Genomic DNA, 27,798 nt, shown 5'->3' on the forward strand with positions numbered 1-27,798 from the left:
TTGATGCGAGACAAAATACAACTCCACAACATTACTAGCGCAAAAAGACAACCTTCCATTTATTTTCACTTAAACAAGCAGCAGTTTTTATGTACATTAAAGCTTTATAAAAATGTAACAGTGCAAATGCAAATTCCTTGCTGAAAGTTTAACCAAAAGGCATTTCCAGTAGAAATGGGCTGACATATCCTGAGCATAACCATGTATAATATCCACTGAAGTTAAAAAGAGGTGCTTTGCAACATTAAACTGCAGTGTGCAGTACGCATTTTTCGGACCATAAGGTGCACGGGATTATAAGGCACATTAAGCGAAACAAAGCAGTCAGATAAATCAAACTTTATTAAACTCATTCTTCTTGCTTCCTCCACTTCTGTACCATTGATTCATTAATGTTGAATTCTCTGGCAGCTGCTCTATTCCCATGTTGTTGCAGTATATTAATGACTAACCTCGTATTGTGGATGGATTATCTCAGTTGTTCTCCTGACTGAAGTTTGGTCCGTTTACAGCATCCTGCCATGCGATTGCATTTGTCTTTAACTATCAGGAACCTTAATGTTAACTTTTATAGGTGGAAAAGTGTTAGTGTTCGTCCTCCAGCTTCACTGTTTATGTTATGCTAACATAGCTGTGTCGCTAGCGATCACGTAGTGTTATGGTTCAAAAATATTGGGGATGGACACCAGAGGAAAAACCCACAATAACAACACTGGTCCGGTCGGGTTGAGTCAAACGATGATTTAATGATCACACACGTGGGAGATGGACACTGTATGCAGACAGTCTCAGATCTCATCTCAAAAAACACATCACCATAGTTTTATGAAATCAGGGTATTAGAACGCCCCCTCATGCGTAGTGACAGGTGTAATACAATCAATGTTGACAATTTTATTTAACACAAAGAATAACATTGTCTCCTTCCCGAGGGCAGACGCTGACTGCCCCCCTTCTCTTGGAACCGTCTGTACCCTGCTAAGACACAACATGGCAGCTACAAGGACTCTTTCATTTATTAAGACCATCAGTGTGTATTGCTCTAAATCAAGTATATAATATTAAATGAATATTGCTGGATCAGCTACTTCTACTTAAAACATATTAAAACATGACTAAGCACAAAATCATCAAGAATAACATCTTATAAATGCTGTGTAAGCGCGTGCGGCCTCCAAGCTCAAAGCCTTTGCCCTCCATAGATCAGCCAGACTCGCGCTGGCTGTAGCTTTTAACCTTTAATTACCTTGAGCACAACTCTAGAATAAGCAACAAACTGCAATGTGTATGGAATAATCATGGTTACATCTGCAATGAAAATCATGTTATTATTCTGGTACCTGTAAGAAAAGATCAAACTAAAGTTATCACCATCACTGTAATGCAAAGAATAATGTAAGATCAAAAACTTCAATTTATGCTTAATGCAAAGCTGGTTATATACTTCTAATGAACTAATAATGGCATATTAAAATATTAAATGATAATGAGAAAAACATCCCCTCCTTATTCTACAATTCCCTCTGTTGACCTCTGGAGAATCCAGAGGTCACAAACAGTTGTGTCCCTCCTTGGCCTACACATTCAGTTCCACATGCATCATTGGCATCATGGACATTTGAGTAATGACTCCACTGATTGAATCCATGAATCTGAAAACGTGTTTCTGCGTGAAAGAGACAGACATGTACAGACTGAACTATCTATCCAACAGTCAGAGTGTTTCTCTAACAGGACGACACTCTTTACACTCCACTCAGCACAGGGACACTGAGGAACCAGGATAGAACCAAAACCCAGGATAAAGAGTTTGAGTGAATGTGGTGTTGAAGGTGTGGAGGTGGATCAGAGTGTCAGAGGAGACTCTGTAGAAGGACAGAGTTCCAGCAGGACAGTCCACATACACTGCTACTCTGTTAGAGACAGAGGAGGAGGAGGAGGAGATAAATGTTGTTCTGTTATTGTGCCTGAGAGACTGAGGACCATCATCAGAGCAGCTCAGAGTCCAGGACTGAGGATTCCATCCGAACACGCAGTCTTTACTGTTTCCTTTCCTTCTGATTCTTCTGTAACTCACTGATATATGAACACATCCTCTCCACTCGACCTCCCAGTAACAGCGACCAGTCAGACCATTTGTGCACAGCAGCTGATGATAAATATCAAATCTGTCTGGATGATCAGGATACGACTGAACCTCCTCCACATGTGTCACCTTCCTGTTGTTGTCAGACAGTTGGAGCTTTGTGTTCACTGTGTTTGTGTCGATTGTGAGTTGACAGGAATCTGATGGAGAGAACAAACACAATCCAGCTGCAGTTATTGATCCATCATCTGTTCATTGATTGACACTTTGATGACTCCTGACATCAGAGATGTGAATGTGTGCTGCTTTGTTTTCATGAATCCCATTAAAAACACACTTACACTTCCTCAGACCTGGTGTCAACCATTGTTCTCCAGCAGGCTCCACCCTGAAAGGAGGAGGGGGGTCAGAGCAGCACAGTCAGCATGCACACATGGACATTACATGGCTCTCATACACAGACTGATAGACACTGATAAAGGAACAGTCCAACATTTTCACAAATACACTGCTGATGATTTGGACTGATCCTGGATCTGTCAGTGCACCACTGTATTGACTGAAATGTGACTGATTCAAACTGTGACCTTCATTATCTTTATATTCCTCTTCTGCTTAGCTGGAAAAGACACCTCTCTGCCTTTGCTGCCAGCTGTTTTCCATCTCTTTGTGTCAGTGTGGTTACTGTTCAGTGGTGTACAAAAGTTTTGAGAGTGAGAAAGAGTGATCAGATGAATTTCAAAGTCCCTCTTCGCCATGTAAACTAACCCCCCCCTAGAAAAAAAACCACAATTTCACTGCTTTCCATCACTGCCATAATAGGACCTGCTGAGATCCTCTTATTAACACAGGTGAGAATGTTGACGAGCACAAGGCTGGAGATCATTATGTTATGCTGATCAAGTTAGAATAGCGCAATGGAATTGTTAAAATGTGGGTGAGGTCAGTGGCGGTCCTAGCCTGTTTGGTGCCCTGGGCGAACACTCCCTTTGGCGCACCCCCCAACAACACACACACACACACACACACACACACACACACACACACACACACACACACACACACACACACACAAAACATATTAAGGATTGTACATTAACATAAAACTGTTGTCGGAACCATACTGAATTTCACCAGAGAAAAACACACACACATATGAAGAGAGAGAGACTATGCATAGTATGCAAACGGCTACCAAACAGCCATCATAATTCGTCATACAACGAGAACAGGACAAATCAACAATTGACAATGACTAATTAATATTAAAATCTGTAACATAATGTATTGTTTGGAGTTTAGTCTGTTACGGTTGCTATTTTTTACCATTTCTTCTTGGAGCAACTGTAACCCACATTATTTCCTTAGGGATTAATAAAGTATTCTGATTCTGATTGTTTCAGGATGACCTGCCATTATCCAGTGACACATCTGCTTACCTGCATCTTTTGCTCATTTCTCCTCCTCTTTTCTCTTTTTTCTAAACTGAGGACCTGATGGCTTTGAACTTTTCTTGTCCATCTTCCATTGGTTTTAATTTTGCACTCCAGTATGAACACCCATCCCCCAACCCGAGGATCACCACAACATAACCTAATAAACCTACACCTTAGTTCACAGATTCACTTTGTCTAAGGTGTATTTCTGAGATTTAAGACAACCCAGGATTCAAATCATGAATACACAATGGGCTTGGATTTAAAACATTATGAATGAAATGTGCTCTATTTGGAAGCAGCAGGCCCCGCCCCTTTCAACGGGTTGTGTGAGACTTTAAATCATCAAACTGTAAATTTTAAATCGTTATTGATCCTTTATCCCCGAGTCCTAAAGTGTAGATTTATTTTCTTACTCTTCTTATATATATTGTTTGTTTACTTGCACTGCTGTAACTGGAGCCTCGTCGTCTCGTCTCTCTATATGCTGGACTGTCTGTAGCAGAGATGACAATAAAGTTTACTTTGACTTCAGCAGCGCGCAGGCGCACCGAGGGCTCTCGTGCTCACTTTTCGCGTATAGAATTTCGAAAAAAACATCGGTGCAAAATACAAGTCTGTATCATGATGTCTGGTGTTTTCGTGTTTGTTGGTTTGTTTTTATTTATTTTTATTTTGTTAGTTGGTTATTAGATGCTGCTCCAGCTGGTCAGAGAATCCCCCACCGCCCCGCCCTCTCCTCCCTGTGCCGCAAGCAGCAGGCGCACCTCGCAAACGGAGGGCGCCCTTACTCCCAGCAAATGGGCGATAGAAAACCAATCGCTGCCTATGCCATTCCCGATGTGCGCTGGCATGACGTCAGGGCAGCATGAGTATGAGCATTTTTTTTTTTTTGCCGATGCCCGTGATGCCGCCCCCCACCACGATGCCGCCCCGGGCAACCGCCCGTGTCGCCCGTATCTAAAACCGCTACTGGGTGAGGTTTGAAATCATTGTGGTTAATCATGGTTAACACTGCATCCACAGTGAGGTGAAGACTTTTGGAGGATGGCCTGGTATCAGGAACAGCAGCAAAGAAACCACTTCTCCCCTCGCCCCCAAAAGTATGAGGGACAGACTGATGTTCTGCAAAAAAGTACAGCGAGTGGACTGCTGAGGGGTAAAGTCATTTTCTCTGATGGTTTGGGGCATCTGGGAAAAAGGATTGTCCAGAGAAGAAAAGGTGAGCACTACCATCAGTCCTGTCTCACGTGAACAGCAAAGCATCCTGAGAACGTTCATGGGTGGAGCTGCTTTTCAGTGAGTGGTCTCACTTACAATTTTGCTGAAAAACACAGCCATGAATAAAGAATAGTACCAAAACATCCACCGACACAAATTCTTCTAACCATACACGAACAGTTTGGTGACAAACAATGCCTTGTCCAGCATGATGGGGCACCATGCTATAAGGCCAAAGTCATAACTAAGTGGCTTCAGGAACAAAACATTGACATTTGGATCCATGGCCAGGAAACTCCCCAGAGCTTAATCCAGTTGAAAACTTGTAGTCAGTCCTCAAGAAGCAGGTGGACAAACAAAACCCAACTAATTCTGACAAACTCCAAACATTTATTATGAAAGAATGGGGAGCCATCAGTCAGGACTTGGGCCAGAAGCTGATTGACAGAGGTCTTGAAATAGAATCACCGGCACTGCAAATACACACTCTTTGTATAAACTTTATGTAATTGTCAATAAAAGCCTATGTACTTTGATACATCACAGAAACAACTGTCACAAAGATCTAAAAACACTGAAGCAGCAAACTTTGTGAAAACTAATATTTATGTCATTTTCAAAACTTTTGGCCACGACTGTACATGACTTCTGAAATTTGAGTCAGTGCAGCATCCACACACAGAACAAACACAGCAGCAGAGAGTGTATACAATGAACAGCAAACAGACACTCAAGCTGTGTGACATGCTTTTTAGTTTGATAGTCAATTCGATTTACATTGTGAATTCATTGTGAAAAGTAACTGTAAGTTAAAAGACAAAATAAAGAATTCAAAAGTGGTTAAAAACTGAACATAAATACACATAAACCATCTTATGATAACAAGTTTGTTACATCGTCTCTAAATGTATTTCTTCCATTGTTTTCTGTTCCATTACTTTATAGTGTGTTTGCTTTTCAAAGCACATTGTGACATTTGTCTATGAAAAGCACTGAAATACTTAAAAACATTTGTGCACATCTGCTTTACTTTAAATGTACCAAAAACATCTCCCTGTAGTTGTCAGCTTCTACCACAGCCATGATTATAAAATAATAATTTTATAAGGTCTTATTTTTTCTTTTGACAAAGGTAGGCTAATATTTTTTTCATTTCCTTTCCTCTTCCTTCTTCTGGTGGATGTTTTAATCTAGGATAAATATGTCTGTGGTCTGTGTATACAATTAAAAGAAAGAAAGAAATCCAATCTGCACTGTTAAAAATACTGAGATATCTACAGATTGTTCCTGGGGAAGTTCTCCCTGGAGACCTCACGCATAATTGTTCATGCCACATCTGCATGAAACAAACAGGAAGTGAGTGAAGGACAGAGGAAATGTCTCCAGCTCTTCCTCCTCTACCAGATATTCTCTCCATACCTGAGAGTGTTCAGTCTCCAACGTGGATCCTTCAGTCCAGCCGACAGCAGCTTCATTCCTGAGTCCCCTGGATGATTGTAGCACAGGTCCAGCTCTCTCAGATGAGAAGGGTTGGAGCTCAGAGCTGAGGCCAGAGACGTACAGCCTTCCTCTGTGATCAGACAGCCTGACACACTGCAGACACACAAACAACAATCCATCTGTGAACAATGATTTTCTGTTTGTCAGATACAATAACATCTATCCATTTACACCCATTCCAGCAGTTCAAGATGGACTTCCAGGCAGACCCATTATGCTGGAATCCACCAATCCAAATGATTTGGAAACCTTAACGCCAAACCACCTCCTCCTCCTCAAGTCCAACCCGTGATTACCACCTGGTCTGTTCCAGAAAGATGATGTCTAAAAGCTGTCTAAAAGAAAATTACTTTGGTGGACTTTTGAGTATGTTATGTTGTCTCACTGGGTGTCTCTGATGTGATGTAGTGTATGTCGTGTATGTCGGATGTGTAATTATTACTGTAAGGATGTAATAATTAGGGGCCTGAATGTTGTGGATAGGCGTAGCTTTGGGTCACGTGGTGTTGGTAATAGTAGTAGTGATTACTATAGCACCTGTTCGCCTCCCGGGGGAATTTTTTTTGAATGAGTGGGTGATGGGCAAAGTCGACTTTTGCTGATCGCTCAAGCCTGGAATGTTTTGATCGCTGTTGTTTTTCGATGAACTTTAAGGATTTTGATAACACATAATGGAGTTTTAAAGAGGAACTTTGACTTACATTTTAACGAGAGCATGTTAACATTATTCACCTATTCAGCTGCTCGGTGACTCAAAGGTTTGACAGTCGCCAATAAACATATTAACAAGTGCTTTGGCGATAGAGGGAAGGAAACACTTAATTAATGAGATTATCCTTTCTTTCAAAATTCTCACAAACCTGAATCATTCTAATAGAATTTTAGTGAGAGTGGCATTTCTAGTTTCCTGAACTATTATATCTAAATGTGGAGCTGCGGTATTATTAAACCTTTCACTGCACATTAATGAAAATAATACACACCTAAACATATAATTTGGACATTGTCTTTATAAACATATATTTTGTGTTCATATGTAATATGAACACAAAATATACTTAAACCTATAATGTTTCCACATCACTGAAGTTTTTTTTACCTCTCTTCAACCAACAGCAGTCACTCTCCTCTCCAAATAACTTCTGCTTAGCTTTCCGAGCTTCCCTCGGGTCCTCTTAATCAGCGGTCCCCAACCCCCGGGCCTCAGACCGGTACCGGTCTGTGAGTCGTTTGGTACCGGGCCGCGAGAGTTGAGGCTCAGGTGTGAAATGTATAGTTTTCAGGGTTTTTATCGGTTTTCAGCGTTATTTTGTTATAGTTTTTATCGTTTACTCGGTTTTCCTGGGTCTTTTCACGTGTGTTATGAACAAATCTTCTTTTTTTCGGTACCGGTACTGGTTTTATTTTGTTGTATTTATCCGCGACACCTTAAAGGCTGGTCCATGAAAATATTGTCGGGCACAAACCGGTCCGTGGCGCAAAAAAGGTTGGGGACCGCTGCTCTTAATAGTTGTGACACGTGTTCGAAATGCAGAGAGGTGCGCTCGGTTTGCCACACGGAGCAGCATGAGAGTAAAGCACGAGGGAGGGGCTAATAATCAGCTCAGTCATTTTTAATGATTGTTGAAAGCCCAGATCGTAATCGAGATTAAAATTCGATTAATTGAGCATCCCTAATTGTGACAATGAAAAATCATCAGATCCTAAAAATCCACCCAAAAGGTAAATGAAAGGTCAGTTGGCAGTTTTATACACATCTTTATGCAACAATATAATAAAGATAGCATATGATCACCAGTGAAAATGTTTGAAACCTGACCTGAGAGTTTCCAGTCTGCAGTTTGGACTCTTTACTCCAACAGACAGAAGCTTCAGTCCTGAGTCCTGCAGGTCAGAGTTACTCAGGTCCAGCTCTCTCAGACTGGAGGACTGAGAGCTGAGAACTAATGACAGAGGTTCACAATTTCTCTCTGAGAGGTTACAGTGATTCAGTCTGAAAAACAGCAATGAAACAAATATATCTGTCAGGTGTAATGAACTGTTATTGCCTTTAGCAATATTTAATCCGTTTTCTTTCCCAGAAACCCTTAATTCCTTAATAAGATAGAATAAATGGATGAGGCTGAAATTTTTAATTTGTGAATGATGTCAGTTGATGAAAAACGGATTACCACGTAACCTGACCTAAGAGAATTCAGTTTACAATTTGGACTCTTCAGTCCATCAGAAAGAAACTTCACTCCTGAATCCTGTAAGTTGGAGTTACTCAGGTCTAGCTCTCCCACACTAGAGGACTGAAGGCTGAGAATTGTGGACAAAGCTTCACAGCTTCCCTCTGAGAGGTTACACCCAGTCAATCTGAGAGGAAAAAGAAAAAACATTGATATATACATACATACACACACATATATATACATATACATATATATATACACATATACATATATATACATATACATATATATATACACATATACATATACATACATATACATATACATATATATATATACACATATACATATACATATATATACACATATACATATATATATACACACATACACATACATATACACACATACACATACATATATATATATATATATATATATATATATATATATATATATATATATATACATATATATACATATATATATATATATATATATATATATATATATATATATATATATATATATACATATATATATATATATATATATATATATATATATATATATATATATATATATATATATATATATATATATATACACATATATATACATATACATATACATATATATATATATATACACATATACATATATATACATATACATATACATATACATATATATACACATATACATATACATATATATACACATATACATATATATATACACACATATACATATATATACACATATACATATATATATACACACATACACATACACATATATATATATATATATATATATATACACACACACACACACACACACACACACACACACACATACATATATATATATCTCAGATGATCTGACCTGAGAGTTTCCAGTTTACAATGTGGACTCCTCAGTCCATCAGACAGAAGCTTCACTTCTGATTCCTGCAGGATGCTGTTACTCAGGTCCAGCTCTCTCAGACTAGACGACTCACAGCTGAGAACTGAGGAAAGAGCTTCACAGCTTCTCTCTGACAGGTTACAGAGACTAAGTCTGAAAAATCATAATGAAATCACTTCTGATTTCAATCATCATATCACAGCTTTGGACTGTAACTTTTTTTATATATATATTTTTAATCTTAAAATTATAAAGAAAAAATAAATCAGATGGAATGACCCCTGTTGGAAACAAGCTTCTTTAGCTTCTTTTCCTAGCAAATTTACATCATGGAGTCTAAAAAACAGACAGATTTAACACTGTCCGTGAAGTTGGATTTAAGTTTTAAAAACATGTTTATCTTGTGTCAGTAAAAGACATGAAGTCATGTGTTAGGTTGGTTGCAGCTAATAGACGTACGTTAGTTAATGTTAGCTGGTTAGTGAGAGAATGAATAACTCAGAGAAAGGGGACATTAAAACTAAAAATCACTTTAACCTCCTAAGACCCGAACTCTTTCATGGCGTGCATTTATAATTTCACTTTGCTATTTGGGCTGATTGAGACCTGATATATGCAAAACCAAAGAATTACCAGATTTTTTTTTTACTTGACTTTTGTTCCTGAGAAAAACGAGATCCACATATGAGGACATTCGTTTTAAATTTTGATAAAACAGTGGCAGTATAATGTCCACGTAAGTGGATATCAGGCCCTTGTAGAGCACAATTTAGTATTTTGGTCTAGAAAACCCAAAATGTGATTTCCACATATGTGGATGCCAGGTCCTAGGATGTTAAGGGCATCATTTGTTTTCTGTCTTTGGCTGCAACACTGAGCTTGATGTTTACAAACTAAGAATATACTGTCCTCTTTCACTGTCTGTCTCTTTAGCTATAAGTGGTTCTATAGTGTCCGGCCAGCTGCACTTAAACTAGAAGATCCACCTGTTAGTCATAATGTCCAGGTTTGTAAAGCACTTTATGAAGTGCAGTGTGGAGAAGACCCAACCCTAACTTTGACTGGCTAGTTTTATGAAGCTCCTCCTTGAAAATTGAATGAAGTATCCTGAAAAGCAGCATTTTTTCTTTGTAAACAACACCTCCTTCACCTGCTGATTAGAAGTTGAAAACAAACTTTAAACATACTAAGAAAAATCATTTCTGGTTCATGATTAGGGGATCGGTCCACCAGGGCCCCCGCTCCAAGTGGACGAGAGAATTTATTCCCTGCGCCTACGATTTGGGGGACGGGTCCTGACCTTCTTATGCGCCAAGTGGCGGTTCAGAGTACCCAGCCTTCTTGGAGTTTCTGAGTAGGGTACTGCAGGGTGCTCCTCCTGGGGACTCTGTTGTCACAAAGGGAGACTTCAATGCTCATGTGGGCAACGACAGTGAGACTTGGAGGGGCGTGACTGGAAGTAATAACCTCCCGGATCTGAACACTGGTTGTGTTTTGTTGTTGGACTTCTGTGCAAACCACAGTTTGGCCATGATGAACACCATCTTCGAACATAAGAGTGTCCAGTGCACATTGCACCAGGACGCTCTCGGCCACACGTTGATGATCAAATTTGTAATCCTATCACCACCATCCTATCCTATCCTGCATTGAGCTGCAGCCGCAAGGTGGTTGGTGCCTGTCGTGGTTGTAACCCCCGAACCAAATGGTGGACTTCGGAGAGGCCAAAAAAAAGAAAAAAGAAAAAGACTTTCAGACTGCCTTGAAGAGATTCTGGCAAACCGTCAGGGGACTCTGGAGAGGTGCACTGCACTGTGTATAGTGCGATTGGAGCGCAGCTGACGTCGACTGAGAAAATAGTCAGGCAGTGGAAGGAATACTTCGAGGACCTCCTTGTCTGATCACGAAGGGGATGACCCGCCAGTCTCTGGGGGCGAGGTCACTGAGGCAGTTAAACAACTCCGTGGTGGTATAGCTCCTGGGGTGGATAAGGTCTACCCCAAATTTCTAAAGGCTCTGGATGTTGTAGGGCTGTCTGGTTGACACGCCTCTGTAATGTTGCTTGGAGTTCAGGGGCAGTACCCCTGGACCGGGTTGATGGTCCCCATTTTCAAGAAGGCGGACCGGAGGGTGTGTTCCAACTACAGGGGGATCAAACTCCTCAGCCCCCCCGGAAAGTCTATGCCAGAGTGCTGGAAAGGAGAGTCCATCCGTTAGTTAAACCTGTAGCCAGCCACAAAGGCAGAGCAGGCACGTTAGCAGCAGTGGCCTTAGTCTTTTGTTCAGCCAGCTTCCCTTTAAGATCAAGATCAGGATGCACATCTCTGGCACCATAAAATGCTCAAGTTTGTATTAACATTTCTCTGGTTATTTAAGCTCAGGCATTAAAGGACTCATATGCTCCAGTTTGTTTGGCTAAGGCAGAGGCTCAAAATATATGGGGTAGCTAGCTAAGGCCCAGGAAGAGCAACCTCAAGATTAGCTAGTTCAGGAACAGGAGGCACAATTTCTGGAGTCATCATTTCAGACACGGGAAGAACAGACTCCAAGAAAAATAAAAGCATCTTACAAGATTACAATTGGCTGACTCGACTCTAGTAAGGTGCTGGTTCAAGCAGACCGGCTCGGTTCATGAGGAAAAGGAAGAGGTATCATCCTGGTATCTAGCACCATTCATTGACTTTGCATTGACGAACCCAGGTGTGTGGAATTTAGATAGAGGTGTGACCTCGACTGAGGGTTAGAAGGATGGCCAGTCCGGACAAGGCAGGCAGGTTGGAGCAGTAAAGAATTCTGTGAGAATAATTTCCAAGAAGCAAAAAGAGCAATCACCAAACTCCTTACATCAGGGTCACTCAAAGTGGTGAGATAAAGTCGGCACTGATGCCTCATTTTCCACAGTGTAAATGGTTTCTCTCCTGGGTCCATACTGGTCATGGCACTCTCTAACAATCTGAAGGATCACAAAGTTTGTGAAATAGGACCAAAAGTGCTTGATACAGAAGGCAAACTAAGAAGAAGCAAGGTATTTATTGACTGATAAAGTCCACATAATAATAAAATACCACGCTAAATTCAAAATCATAACAAACATTGAAGTGGAACTCGAGACTAATCGGGGAAATGGAAATGGGGGTAACAAGACAAAGCTGTAGAAAATAAAGGCAGGGAGATTCTTCTTGGGGCTGGCAGCAGGAACCCACAAGCAAAACGAGTTAGAGGCCATTAGAAGGAACTGAACACGATTTATTGTCTTGATGCATGCTCAATTATCCAGGTAGGTAAATCCCAACAAGTTGATTCTGTTTATCTGGACGTAGCGTTTCCAGTGGGAGAAACATTTTGTCACTCATCCAAAAAAGTTCTTCAGTCTCAACTGACTGCAGGTTTCCTCAACTTCATAAAAAGCCTTATAATAGTTTGCAACTTTATAATAATTTGTACATTAATGATCAAGGAAATGACCTCACAGACCATTGTTCTTTCACTAGGATGTGAGGTCAGTGTGCAAATGTACTGTTTCTACAGCACATTGAAAACGCTACATCCAGATGAACAGAATCACCTTTTGGGAAAAAAATGTATTGATGTACAGAATTCAGATAGAGATATTTTGCGATAAGACTCCGATGGCCCATCTCAGAATGGATTCCCAGTGGTGACGGGGATTAGAGCAGGACCCCGCCCAGAGTCTAGACGCTTGTGGTGTAGATAGAGGCTTGAATGGAGCCTGAGTGATGAGGTTACACTTCAAAATATTTCACAAACACTCACAATTTCTAGTCACTTTGCATAAAGTGACTACTGATGATCATTTAATAGTTTTACTGATTTTACAGATATAAGCACCCAGTAATGTTTCTTTTGTTAGTTGTGGATACCTGTTTGCTGTTAATTAAAAAAATAGCTGTGACCACATGTTTACTTACAGAGCTCTGTTGGAGGCTTTGACCACTGGCAGCAGCCTCAGAAGAGCCTCCTCTGAAGCAGAGTATTTATTCAGGTCAAACTCAAACAGATTTTTTTCTGATGACAGTAAGATGAAGACCAGAGCTGACCACTGAGCAGGAGACAGTTTATCTGTGGAGAGACTTCCTGAACTCAAGGACTGCTGGATCTCCTCTACTAGAGAACGATCATTTAATTCATTCAGACAGTGGAACAGATTGATGCTTTTCTCTGCAGACAGATTCTCATTTAGTTTCTCCTTAATGTACTGGACTGTTTCCTGATTGGTTTGTGAGCTACTTCCTGTCTGTGTCAGCAGGCCTCGTAGGAGGGTCTGATTGGTCTGCAGTGAAAGACCCAGGAGGAAACGGAGGAACAAGTCCAGGTGTCCATTTGGGCTCTGTAAGGCCTTGTTCACAGCAGTTTGGTAGAAGTTTTTCTCTGTAGATTCTCTTGTGTCAGAGTTCTTGGAGGTTGTTTGTTGTTCTTCCAGCAGATTGAGTCCAGAGTTGATGAAGGTCAGATGGACATGAAGAGCAGCCAGAAACTCCTGAACACTCAGATGGATGAAGCAGAACACCTTGTCCTGGTACAGTCCTCTCTCCTCTTTAAAGATCTGTGTGAACACTCCTGAGTACACTGAGGCTGCTCTGATATCGATGCCACACTCTGTCAGGTCTGATTCATAGAAGATCAGGTTTCCTTTCTGCAGCTGATCAAAAGCCAGTTTTCCCAGAGACTCAATCATCTTCCTGCTCTCTGGACTCCAGTGTGGATCTGTCTCAGCTCCTCCATCATACTTGACCTTCTTCACTTTGGCCTGAACCACCAGGAAGTGGATGTACATCTCAGTCAGGGTGTTGGGCAGCTGTCCTCCCTGTCTGGTTTCCAGCACATCCTCCAGAACTGTAGCAGTGATCCAGCAGAAGACCGGGATGTGGCACATGATGTGGAGGCTTCGTGAAGTCTTGATGTGGGAGATGATCCTGCTGGACTGCTTCTTATCTCCAATTCTCTTCCTGAAGTACTTATTCTTCTGTGGGTCAGTGAACCCTCTGACCTCTGTCACCATGTCAACAAACCCAGGAGGGATCTGATTGGCTGCTGCAGGTCGTGTTGTTATCCAGAGGCGAGCAGAGGGAAGCAGTTTCCCCCTGATGAGGTTTATCAGCAGCACATCCACTGAGGTGGACTCTGTAACATCAGTTAGGATTGTAGTTTTGTGGAAGTCCAGAGGAAGGCGACACTCATCCAGACCATCAAAGATGAACACAACCTGGAAGTCTTCAAAGCTGCAGATTCCTGCTTCTTTGGTTTCAGTAAAGAAGTGATGAACAAGTCCCACCAAGCTGAACTTCTCCTCTTTCAGCACATTCAGCTCTCTGAAAGTGAATGGAAACATGAACTGGAAGTCCTGGTTGGCTTTGCCTTCAGCCCAGTCCAGGGTGAACTTCTGTGTCAGGACAGTTTTCCCAATGCCAGCCACTCCCTTTGTCAGCACAGTTCTGATTGGTTCATCTCTTCCAGGTGGGAGTTTAAAGATGTCTTCTTGTCTGATGGTTGTTTCTGGTCTGTCTGGTTTCCTGGATGCTGTTTCCATCTGTCTGACCTCATGTTCATCATTAACCTCTGCAGTCCCTCCCTCTGTGATGTAGAGCTCTGTGTAGATCTGATTCAGAAGGGTCGGGTTTCCTGCTTTAGCGATGCCCTCAAACACACACTGGAACTTCTTCTTCAGTGCAGACTTGAAATGATGTTGAAAACCTTCAGTGGGAATTTCTAAAAAACAAATTAATTAAATCTCAGTCAAGAATTTATTAAGTACACATGCATGTTGTCCATCTGCAAGATATTAGTTAATTTAGCATTCATTAACCAGCTCTAATCTTTATCTGTTTCTTACTGCACAGCAGATGGTCAGCCAGCTCGTCCTGTTTCATGCTCCTCAGAAAGTCCAGCGTGATCTTCACAAAAGTTTCTCTGGTCCTCTTCCTCTGTTCTTCTTCTTCCCTTTGACTCTCTAAGCATTCTGGGTAATCTGGACTCAGAAGCTTCTGGATCTTCTTCAGCTCGTTCTTTACAAACGTGATGATGTTGTCCTCCAGCATCTGGAACAGGATACTTTATGAATGAGCCAATCAGACTGAAATCATGGAGCCAAACATCAGATCCATGTTGGGCACACTGACACCCCGCTGGTCTACAAAGAGCAGCATGAAGATGACTGTGAACAGAATAGATGTAAAAGAAGTTGTTGTACATGTACAGACCATAAATATGGAGTCCAGCTGTGTTTGATGGGCAGACTGACTACGTTGAACCTCTGAGCTCTCCTGGTGCACTCTGTGGAGGAATCATGAAGAATTAGTTCAAGCAGAGAGTAAAGGTCAAGCAAGAGACATTTGGACAATGACCGATTTAGATGACTCCTTGCAGCTGTAAATGTTCAACAGTTCATTTTCAACAGAAATTCGTAGTTGAAAAGTATTTAAAGCATTATATTTTATCTCAAACACAGTTTGATCATCAGAGATGACAATAGTTACTCCTTAACTCAACAACACGATGACAACAACAAGATGAAAATACATGATTCTGGTTTACGAACTAAGCAGAATGGTGACACGGTAATTAGTATGGTTGTTTTTCAAAAAAGCAAAAAGTTAAACAGAATGTGAAAATGTGCCAAACGTGGAAAAATATAGTTCAGTCTTAGTCTTTTAAAAAAAAAAAGAAATCCAGAAACTTGTGAAGAGAGATGAAAAATATACAATTTAGTGAAAGTTTCATACCATTGACTCTTAGTGGCTGCAGTGAGCCTTTTTTTGACTGTTGAGCTGTGGCGGGGCGTGGTCAGCGGCACGGCTGCGGGGAGGCAGACGCACCTGAGTGGTATGCCCAGTCACATCTCGCCAGCTTAAAACAGAATGAACTAGGTCGTGTTGTTGCTGATGTGTGTTTGGCTGAACCACGTGTGTAAGTCAACAGCCGCAATAAAGAAGTGTGAACATGTGGTCGGGTCTCTAGTGCCCCAATCCTGGGTTTCTGCACCGCTGTAAATGATGCACGACCGAACTGACCATATGTTCACAGGTCTCAGTACACTTCGTTATTGCGGCTGTGGGGTCGCTGTAGCTCAGGTGGCAGAGCAGGTCAGCCACTAATCAGAAGGTCGGTGGTTAGATCCCAGGCTGCCTCCTGGCTGCATGCCAAATATCCTTGGGCAAGATACTAACCCCATGTTTGCCTACTGGTGGTGGTCAGAGGGCCCGGTGGCGCCAGTGTCCGGCAGCCTCGCTTGCCATCATGTGAATGTGTGTGTGAATGGGTGAATGACTGAATGTAGTGTGAAGCGCTTTGGGGTCCTTAGGGACTAGAAAAGCACTATACAAATACAGGCCATTTACCTACACATGCGGTTCAGCCGAAAGCTGAAAGCACTTTTCGGGGCCCTCAAAGCGCTTTACAATTCCACTATTCATTCACTCTCACATTCACACACTGCTGGAGGCAGCTACAGTTGTAGCCATCAGGGCTGCCCTGGGGCAGACTGACAGAAGCGAGGCTGCCATATCGCGCCATCGGCCCCTCTGGCCATCACCGGTAGGGTAAAGTGTCTTGCCCAAGGACACAACGACCGAGACTGTCCGAGCCGGGGCTCGAACCGGCAAACTTCCGATTACAAGACGAACTGCCAACTCTTGAGCCACGATCGCCCCTAAGTTATCTGTTTAAGAACCCATAGGCTGTCTGTTCCTCTAAGCATAGGTATCACCTTTCTTTCAGCAAAGTCACTCCACAAGATGAGACATATTCTCTCAACTGAAATATAAGGTCACAAATCTACAGACACAACTCCTGACCAAACCACACTTGGCATCAGTAGGCACTGGTGCACAGAAATTGATCTTGGGTCAGGAAGGGCATGTGGCATAAAAACTCTGCAGGATCCAACACATTCAGAGTAGGGCTACCATGATTAGTCGACTAGATAGATTAGATTAGATTAGATAAAACTTTATTAATCCCTCGGGTGGATTCCTCTGGGAAATTCGGACTAGTCACGATTACGTCGACTATCAAAATTGTCGACGACTAATTTAATAGTCAACGAGTTGATTGAAGCTTTGTAAGATCCCAAAGATGCAGGAGTACGTAGTAGGATTTAAGAGTGTAATAACGGACTGAAACAGAAGATGGCAGCACTGCATGCACAAGGATGCCAGCTGGCGCTAAACGCCAAAGAAGGAGAAGCAGTGTCCTGTGTCGTTGCTGTGTCCAAATTCAGAGGCCGCATCTTTTGGAAGCTGCATTTGTAGGCTGATTACATTACATTACGGTGACGCAACGAAGGCTGTCCAAATTTGAAGACTCCTCCTAATGCGGCCAACAAAATGTCTTTTCCCCAGATTTGAAGGATGGGTTGGGTGTGTCCTTCGTGGCCCAACCTATCCCAGAATTCATAGCGCTGCCCAGCCAATTCCAGTTTCCAACAATGGCGGCAGCTACTTAGTTTTAATATTACTCTTATTAATCTTTCTGGGTCACAAAATAAACTTTTAACATATTATCAGGTGTAGGGATGGGTATCGAAAACCGGTTCTTGTTGAGAACCGGTTCCCACTGTTTCAATTCCTTGGAATCGTTTGCCACTTTTAAAAACGATTCCCTTATCGATTCCAGTCGCCCCGAATGACGTCATCACGTTGAGTAGCGTCTTTTACCCAGTAGGAAACACGGCGCCTGAGCGGCACAAACGCTCAAAAGTTTGGTTACACTTTATGAGAAAGGATGACAACAGGGCAACGTGCAATACTTGCAAAGTAGAGATTTCATCAAAGGGAGGAAACACTACGAATATGCAAAAGCATTTGCTCAAAAAACACGCGATTGCTTTCAACGAATGTCGTGTTTTTGATCCGCTCCGGACTAGCGAAGCTCAACCCAGCAGCAGCGGTAGCGTTTCCACGTCCTCTCCCGTTAATACTGCAGGTAACTAATAAATTAGCATTGCATATTATGTTAGCGCGATTTACCTTATTACAAAACCTGCTATTACTGTGCGTTGCATTTAGATAACCATGATGAGAGAGACAGAGTCTGGCTCAGATGCTGGCAGTTCTCGCTGCAGTCTACCGGTAGCGTCTCCTTTCAGGCCAGGATAGACGAATGTCACCCAGCAGTGTCTAAGTTTGTGGTCAAAGGCTTGCACCCAATTTGCCACAGCAGATGCCCCCGATTTCACTTTGGTAAGTGAATATGTTTAATTGTAGGCAGGGACATTACTGGATATTCTTGTGTAATTGCTACAGAATAATTTATGTTAAACTTTGTTATTGCTACAGAAGAATATTTATTTTATTATTTTACATATACATTTTTTTTTCCTGGGGACCCTGTGACACCCCATTGAAGAGCCGTAGGCTGTGAATCTCTTAAGATCTCACTGTTGGGTTTGTAAGGCCATGTTACTCCTAAATTTCTATCTTGTTTATTTATTTATTTATTTAGGACAGTGCATGTTAATGAACATAAATGTAAAAAAAAAAATTACATGAATGTAAACATACCAGATTATAGCCAAGGGCTAATTTCCATCTGTTGTCCTTAAGCATAAAAATAGACATAATAATTCATAAAAATTCATCATTCATTCATAATAAAAACTCCATCACCAAACTGCACATTTTATACTGTGCTTTACTACTGCCATATATGAGCTACTGTGTAGAGGTCTGGGGAAACACATACAAAAGTAACACACAAACAATAACTATAATACAGAAAAGGGCCATTAGATTAATAAATAATGTAGGGTACAGGGACCATACAAATGCACTCTTTGTCAAAATGCAAGCTATTAAATTCCAAGACTTGGTGAAGCTTAAAACAGCGCAAATAATGTATAAAGTCAGAAATAAATTGCTTCCCAAAGAAATCTGTAAATTGTTCATAGAAAGAGAAGGTGGGTATAACTTAAGAGGGAAATGGAATTTAAAAATACAAAGTGCTAGAACAACTTTAAGAACTATGTCAATCTCAATTGCAGGAGTTAAATTATGGAACAGTCTAACAGAAGAAATAAAAGACAGTCAAAACATAAAACAGTTTAAAGTAAAATATAAAAACCTAATTTTAAATAAGTATAAGAATGAAGAAAACGGGGTTAACCCAGGACGGTAATGTTGCTGGTAATGGTGTTGCGGTTCTTTTTTGGTTGTTTTTTTGTTTTGTTTTGGTTTGTTGTTTTTCCATAACTTGTGTATCTGCAAATATACACATTCTGTATTTTTCATATGAAAGAAACTATACTGTGGTGGGGCTTGCTAATTTCTTGTTTTTGATTTATGTATGTTATGTTTTGTTTTACTTCATATGTTTATATGTTTCATATGTTGTTTGTTTAATTTAAGACAAAAAAAAATTAAATGAATGAGAGGTAAAACTTGAGGGGGTAGGGACAAATAAGTAAATACTTCAGCCTACTCCTTTTCAAACAAATAATGGAATGATATTTTGTAATGATTGTGAAGGCACATGTTTGAAATGTTTGAAATAAAAATGAACTGAACTGAACTGAAACTTACACATACACACCATTCTGTTCCCAAATAAAACATTAAAACTATACAACTCATACATGATCACACACTTGATTTGTCCATAACCAGTTTTTAACCTTTGCCTTAAACAAATTGAATGTCGAGCATTCTCTAATGGGTTGAGGAAGACTGTTCCACAGATGGCCACCCTGGACAGAGAGGACGTTCTGCCCAAATGCTGTCCGTCTGTGGGGTATAAACAAGTCTCCTCGGATTGTAGCTCGAGTGGTCCTGTCTGAGCTTTCTTTATGCCTAATGAACTGCTTTAGTGGTGGTGGAGCAAGGGAGTGTAAGACTTTATATATTAAACTCACTCTTTTAAGTTTCACTAAGTTATTGAAGTTCAGTAATTTATGTTTTTTTAACACATGACAGTGGTGGTGGGAAGTCGGTTTTTTGTCAAGTAGTTTTAAACTTCTTTTATAAATGTTTTCAATAGTTTTAAGTGTTGTTGGACAAGCAAGTGACCAGGACGTCAAACAATAGTCCATATGAGAGATGATCATTGAGTAAAAATAAGTTTTTGCAACATTCATATTTAAATTATTACGTATATGATTAAAATTTCGATTATTAAATTTAAGTACCTGGGACACTTTATTTATGTGACTCTTGAAGGATAATGTTGGGTCTAGAATGACCCCAAGATATTTAAATTCTGGAGCTAATTCAAGCTCTACTCCATCCAGGAATATGTTTGACTGCTTCAAGTTTAAGGGGCGTTTTGAAAAATACATACCGACAGTTTTTGAGGTGTTCAACATTAGGCAAAGAGAAGATATAAAACACAGTTCTAAACTAATCGACTTTAGTGTTCTCCTTTTTAAAAAAAAAAAAAGAATCGATAAGAGAATCGATAAGGAATCGAATCGTTAAACAGAATCGAAAATGGAATCGGAATCGTTAAAATCTTATCAATACCCATCCCTAATCAGGTGAGAACGTAGCTGTGCGAACTTCAAATATCTGCTCGGTTTATCAAAACATCACATATTTGTAAAAGCGCTCCAACGTATTCGGAGACGTTTGTTATCCACCAGCTCGATAGCTAGCCGGGGTTCAAGGTTCACTAGAGCTGGCGAGAAAACCGGACTCCCGGCACATCATTTTTAGACCCCGCGGTCTTTCGCTACTCAGGTTAAACATGATATATAAGTCACTTAGATAACTTAAACATGTTACTGTTTGGATTTTTCAGTGTTTTATTTGTTCCTGAGTAAATTGGTTTGGCTGAGATTAAAGTTACAGTTTACACACGGCTGAATAAACGTCAAGCAGACAACTGATTAAACAGAAGTGTGAGATGCTCGAGAATTTACTCCAGTGTCCTGTCCTATTTTAGATAGCAGGGAGTTTATTAAACTCAACTGAGACAATATGCCATTTTCATTAAAGTTTAATAAACTATCATCTTGCCTTTATTATTAGTTAGCACATACCTTTAACACGCTGTAAGCTAATGATAGTTATATAAGAGCAGATGCTGCTGGTGCAATAAGCTGTACGTTTTACGTCCAGTGGACGCATGATCTGATTAGTCGACTATGAAAATAATCATTTGTGGCAGCCCTAATTCAGAGCCCACCGAAAATGTGCACACCTGAAAATAAAATGTGTCTACCAGTCATATCTATGAATTGATTGACTGTTGGGGCAAATATGTGTTTGCTTAGCAATCTGTCTGATCACACGAGGGAAATGAAGTCCATTATCATACAATACCATCAAAGTTGTAGGTTGGCTCGCGGTTGGTAGTTGGAACTGTGGTGTTTCTACTGGTGTTTCTACTCTTTGAGGCTTTGCATTGGAATGCTTAGCAGTTTCTCAACTTCTGAAACCAGCCACCAAAACAAGGTTGGCTAACTTTTGCTTACTGACTGCTGAACCTGATGGAGATCTAAACACAAATCCTGACAGCACAGTTGCTTTCATCTATCTATTTAGTAACAATAGGTAGTTGAAAGTAACACAACCTTTTGGGAAACATGAACACAATGGTATCTGACTAGAACTGTCATATATGGGTTGTGAACCAAATGCATTACTCCACAGACAAACACTAACTCAAAGCACAGATCTCCCCCCAGCTGCTCTTAGAGCTGATGAAGCTTCTCAGATGAGAGGTGAAACGTCTTGAAGAAACTTCAAGAAGTCCAGACGCTTTTCTTTCCACACTCCTTAGACTACAGTGACCTGGATGACTGAGAACTTTCGTAGACAAATCTTTATTAGCTGGCAGATATAACAAAACATAAGGCAGTCAACTTAGGTTTTTCAGTCATTTTGCTCCAGCTTTACTCTAACAGACAGACAGGAGAGCACAACAGACTGAAGGAAATTAAGAGTAAACTAAGAGTGGAGTATGTTACATACACACCAGGTAATCAGGGAGATGGAACAGACCAGGTAACACAGGTGAACTAAATCTGTATATCAATACAGCAGAAGTAAACCTGAACATACGCACACAAGATAGATGACTAACAAAAATAAAACAGGAAGTAATAGATACAGACTCAAACAAAATTGCATGGACATGACACTGGGAATAGGGATAAACTTATGGTGATACATGTTAGGTTTGTATTGTTGATTGTCATTTATGCTTAGAAATATCTACTTATATATGCTTAGAGTTTTATAATTAGTTGTAGATTGGTAGAGGTTTGATCCTTAATAGTCTGCAAACTTTGTGTGCATTCCAGAGCACTCTGGGAGCGTGGGAGAGCTCGTACCTTGTCTTATTGTTTTATGGTAGGATAAACGTATCTATAGCTGTTTTAGTCTAAGTGCCTTCTGTTTAGATGAACTGCTGGACTTCCAGACCAGCAGGTTTAGGGAAGTCTTTATGGGGTCACACACTGACCCCCCCCCCACACACACACACACACACACTTACACAACGCACAGGCAAGGTACGCTTTGTGTGTATGTATACATCGTATGTTAATGAACCTATGCATATTCATGTAACCTCAATAAAAGAGCAGTGTTACGGGGGAGCGGACGAGAGCGACTGGGGTCAAACGAAGGAACGGCGTTTGACCGGTTCTCTCCCGTGCACGAGAAACATGAAGAACTTTGCCTACTTCGTGTCTTGCTTGCTGTGTAATTATATTGTCTTCAACGTTCCAGTGAATAGGTTCAAGTTACAAACCTATCAATACACACAACAGACTGGGAGGCAAAAGCACATGACGCAAAAAGAAGAACATGGGACCATGTAGGAAAAACACAAGGACCAGAACTGCAGACATGTTAACGAGACAAGACAAGGAACGCATACAGCCAAGGAGACAGAGAGACCAGACAGACACGAGGACACAACTGGGGAGGCAGGGACACAAAGGGACCTAAGAGGGAACTAACTCACTGGAGCGACCAGATTAATGTTTTTACCAACATCAATTTGAACAAATAAGTTTTTTCTTTCAGTGACAGCACTTCCTGTTTGAGCTTTAAATGGCATCTCTTTCATTTTTCTTTCCTGCTAGTGCAACTTTCATGGCCTTCCCTGCTTAAACTTGTTAACATGCTGTTCTGCATGGCGTGATGTTGCAAATTGCGGAGTGTCAGATTTGTTTCCTTGTGCCTTCGTACACTACGCCAAGGCAGCAGCAAAAGTTGACGTGTGTTGTGATCACGCTATTCTGATACAGCTGGTAGAGAAAAGTCCAGTTTTTGACTTGAGCATGCTGAAATCCTTCCCTGAGTTACTTTTGACTGAGCTACGGCAGCATACAGCTAGCAACAACTGCCAAAGCGATGGTGTGGGGGGTTTGAAGTGCTGAGGTTTCGTCGCCTGGTTAGCTAACTGTACTGGTTGTAATGGGATGTACTGGAATGGAATCCAGTCTCTGGAAAATAAAATAAAAATTAACTGCATGCTGAAATTTCCAACAATCTGCTTGCTCAACCACCCAACATAATAATATGAACACTATCACTATGAAAGTTTAATTGGCACAATTAACTTTTTAGTGTCGGTCACCTGCTTAAAGCAGTCGTCAGTATAGTTACGTGTGTTTACCATGTGCAGCACACATTTCTGCCAACAGTTCAGTGAGCAGCAGATGAACTGATCTCCAAAAGGCACAAAGTCAGAGAGGAAACTTTTTTTTCTACATTTTAGAAGATTTTTATTTGATGGATTTTCAGAAAAGTGGAGAAAAATGTTGAGTGACTTCAGTTTTAAGTAAAAATAAAAACTAGTGTTTGAATCATTTTTTAAGCTTTGAGTTTTATGAGTCAAAGTGAAATCTGTGCAGCAGAGTTAGTGTTACGTCCTCCAACTTCCTCCAACATACAGCACGTGACTGATGGAAGAAAACATGAGCACGAGTATCACTTCCTGTTTGCTGAAGTAGATTTTCAGTTGTTTAGAAACCAAAGGCTTGTTTTTAAGAGACGGTTTAAATGGGATTGAGGGAATGACGTGTTTGCACTGCAGTTTATATCCAACAACATCAAGCAGTTAAATCAAAGAGTTCATTTTACTAACAGCTCACCTCTCTGCAGCGGACGGAGGCTGGACTTTAAAATTAATCCAGTGATTTCCAGACTGCTCACTCTTTAAGGACACACAGCTGGGTTTAGGTCCAGGTTTGAGTCTCTGATGGAGCCTAAAAACAGGTTAAATAAAATTACAGCACATCTAAGCTGATCACATGTGAGACATTGTAACAGTGACATTAGCTTACTCAGATAACTGTCTTTGTTCAAATTTATTGATCAATTTTTTTACTCGGTCGCCCTGTAAGGACACAGAGCTGGGTGGAGGTCCAGGTGGGTTCCTGTGAATAATGATGGAGCAGAGATGTGAGTGCTGAGCTGTGACATGGAGAAGAGTCATGGACAGTTAGAGATGGTCATCTCACCTCTGAGCTTTGGTCTGGCTCTCATGTTCCCCACACAGGGTGGCTTTAGAGGGAGGGGCTCCCTCCTCTCTGTCCTCACACTGATCCATGCAGCTGAACTCACATCAGCTCACACACACTTTCTACCTTCACCTGCAGAGGAAACACGAAGCATTCAAGTGCACATCAACTGAGAGCTGCAGAGGTCGTGTCTGACGTGTTGGACTAACATCCACCTGAGACAGTTTTTATCAGTTCATTACAAAAAGTGTCACAGAGCCAAGTTCAGCCTCCAAATCCTCCATTACTGTAGTTCAACAAAGCAGCAGGTCAAACACGGCTGTAGAAATGGCAGCGAGCAGCTTTATTTCAGGACCAAGCTGACTGCTTACACAGTGATCACACTTTAACTGTTAGCTAAGCTAACTAACTAGAAGTTAATCAGCTAAAGAGTTAATGAGCCCAGGACACATTTAAGTCCTTTTCCATTAGTATCAACCCGACTCAGATCGACTGGTGTCCCATTACAGTGTAGAACCACATCAGTGTGGCTGAACGTCACAAACACAACAAAACACATACAATAAAGGATTTTTTCTCTGGCACATAAACAGATGTAGATTTTTGTGCAATGACTTAATGCAAAGGAGAGACTGTTTTTATTTTCTTCAAAAGGAGTTATCCTGGCACATCTGTGCCAAATGTTGGTTATTCGTGAAAAAAAAATATGATGCACAAACAACAATCACTAAATTCTTTATGACGCTCTGGAAAATTCAAACTATTTACAATGTGCCATGTATAAATTATTTTCTATGTGCAACACTGAAGCTGTACTAAACCTCTCCTAGAACCAAAAGCTACAAAGTAGAGAAATGTAAAGCTTTTGCTTTTGTTTTACATCAAAGGGGTAAAGTCCATGGATGAGATGAAACATCAGCCACGGTGGCCACGCATTACTGAAGCGAGATAACCGACCACACTCAGGGATGCCTAACTGAAGGCAGCGACCTGTGCCGTTTTGGCTTTTCCTCCCTACGCCCTCTGCTGCCATGCCTCAAGCACACTAGTACAGCCAGGTTTACATTGTGTCCTCTTCCTCTCGCCTACAGGAAAGGAAGAATGGAAGGTCAATGCAATGCAAGAGGAATTATGGGAAAATGGAGCAAAAACACAGTGGAGGAAAGAAAATGAAACAAAAGTGCACTTCCTCCATCACTGCTAAAGTCAACGTAGCATGAAATTTCATCACCATTTCTTACCAGTGATGGGGCATCGCTGTGTGGCGTCTGCACCGCTGCACCAACTGGAGCTGGGGCACAAGTTCAAGTTCAAATTTTATTCGCCACGTGCAGGTTGCCCTGCAGTGGAATGGACCCGCCTGCAGGTTGCCCCTGCAACAAACAGGGGAGCTTGGAGGTCCATGCTAATCCAGATGTATGAAAAGCCCTCGCATGTAGAAAAGGTTTCACAGCAAAAGGACACAAATGACATTAAATTGGAGGAAAGCGTAGTTCTTCAGCTGTGGCTTGAACTTTATGTTGTTCTCTCAGTAAGCACAAAAACTAGCTGAGGATGGAGTTAGCATAAACAGAGAACTAGCTAGCGTTGTATCTGCAAAGAGACAACAGTGTTATTGAAACATGGCTTGTTCAAAGTGAACAATTACGATTAAACACACAAAGCATTCACAAACGTCACCATGTTCTCCAGCAGTGCCGTGAGTCGAGGCCTCTCTCACTCCAGGTGCTCGCTGGTCAGCGCCCATAAATGACGTCCGTTTGATTAAACCACTTCCTGTCCTGTCTGTTGGACCCACGTCAGCCATTGTGGTCCTTGATGGCCCGGTAATCACTTTTCAGTTTTTAACGTTTTTAAAGCCACTGGTTACTGTGCATTGGTCCCTTTAGCAGCCAACCTTTGCAATGCGGATCACTTCATTCTGCTTCATCTGAATTTGTTCTTCAGCCACTGTGCACAAAAAGGTCTGCACCTCTTCATTTGACCACAGTGCTGCTTTCTGCCCGTCTGTTTCTTTCACATGGTGAGTTTGCTTTGTTTGAAGGAGACCGTCTCATGACACATCTTGTGGTGACAGTGAATCAGTCAGTGACATACAGCCTGGCAACGCCACATTTTAGTACCTGCTTGGATCACCTTGCAACCCCAGTGGAGTAGGTACAAAAAACCCCTGAAAACCACAGTTATTCGATCTGCTGACTAATTGAGGCAATATCGAGATGAATTAAGTATATTCATGTAGGATTTGTCACATTAGAAGCCTAACTTCAGTGAGGAGGAAGAGTTTCAGATGGAAGAGAGAAGCTGAAGGTGGTGCTGGAGGCAGATGAAGATGTAAATAAAATAAAATAAAACAAGAATAGAAAGAAAAAAGGAAAATAAAAATGTAAAGATTTTTAATCATCACATATTGTTTGACCTTTAAAAATCCAAATACTTTTAGTCCTAATAGTTACAATACTTTTATACTGTTTATCTGATTGCTGTATCTGTTAATTATCATGTTTTTGTTCCTCGTCTTCTATCAGAAACAGGAAAGAGATGAAAAAAAGATTCTCTTTCTGCTTTTAATTTCTTTGTACCTGCGACAGTAACAATAGACTCTCTGTGAACGTGATCACGACCCTAACAGCATGACGTCATGTGCAAAGCCGCTATAGAAACCATCAGGAGTCCAGAAATAAACCTGTGCACCTCCACACTGCCCCACATGTTGAACTCCACCCTGTCCACACAGCTTTAAAAAGTCATCATTGTTATTTTTCTACACATCATCACTGAAAACATTCAAACCGACTCAATGTGGAGTCTTTTTTTTAATAACTACAAGCATGAAGACATCTTTTACAGACAGGCTATCGGCAACAGTTTAACGGTCGGCCTCGTTGGTCCAGCTGTGAGTCCGTTACCGTGAACTATGGAGCGGCAGATGTGTGCTGGAACTAAGCTGCACACAGCTGATGTTAGTCAGGAAACATTACACACTGCTCGGGTTACCTTCACACGGAGCTTCACACGGAGACGATCAGCATCAGCCACAAACAC

The 27,798-nt window shown here is 41.1% G+C and overlaps 1 protein-coding gene across 6 annotated transcripts; it reads right to left on the reverse strand.

Moving 5' to 3' along the window:
- Nucleotides 1–673: 673 nt before the first annotated feature.
- Nucleotides 674–27,774, reverse strand: LOC308396150 (protein NLRC3-like). Of its 6 annotated transcripts, none has more exons than XM_080881262.1 (13): nucleotides 27,751–27,774; nucleotides 24,754–24,885; nucleotides 24,577–24,669; nucleotides 24,385–24,498; nucleotides 15,545–15,617; nucleotides 15,178–15,382; nucleotides 13,256–15,053; nucleotides 9,306–9,479; nucleotides 8,428–8,601; nucleotides 8,063–8,236; nucleotides 6,163–6,336; nucleotides 2,428–2,474; nucleotides 674–2,286 (listed from the first exon to the last, which is right to left on the reverse strand). In XM_080881262.1, exons 2-13 carry the CDS (start codon nucleotides 24,840–24,842, stop codon nucleotides 1,757–1,759), a joined length of 3,645 nt encoding a protein of 1,214 aa, XP_080737388.1. In that variant the 5' UTR covers nucleotides 24,843–24,885; nucleotides 27,751–27,774; the 3' UTR covers nucleotides 674–1,756. The 6 variants fall into 6 exon arrangements, with proteins under 6 accessions (XP_080737388.1, XP_080737386.1, XP_080737387.1 ...); XM_080881260.1 differs by having other exon boundaries at nucleotides 24,754–26,181; XM_080881261.1 differs by having other exon boundaries at nucleotides 25,995–27,768.
- Between the last annotated feature and the right edge of the window lie 24 nt (nucleotides 27,775–27,798).

Source organism: Rhamphochromis sp. 'chilingali' (genome assembly GCF_963969265.1).
Source record: "Rhamphochromis sp. 'chilingali' genome assembly, chromosome: 4".
Taxonomy (NCBI): domain Eukaryota; kingdom Metazoa; phylum Chordata; class Actinopteri; order Cichliformes; family Cichlidae; genus Rhamphochromis; species Rhamphochromis sp. 'chilingali'.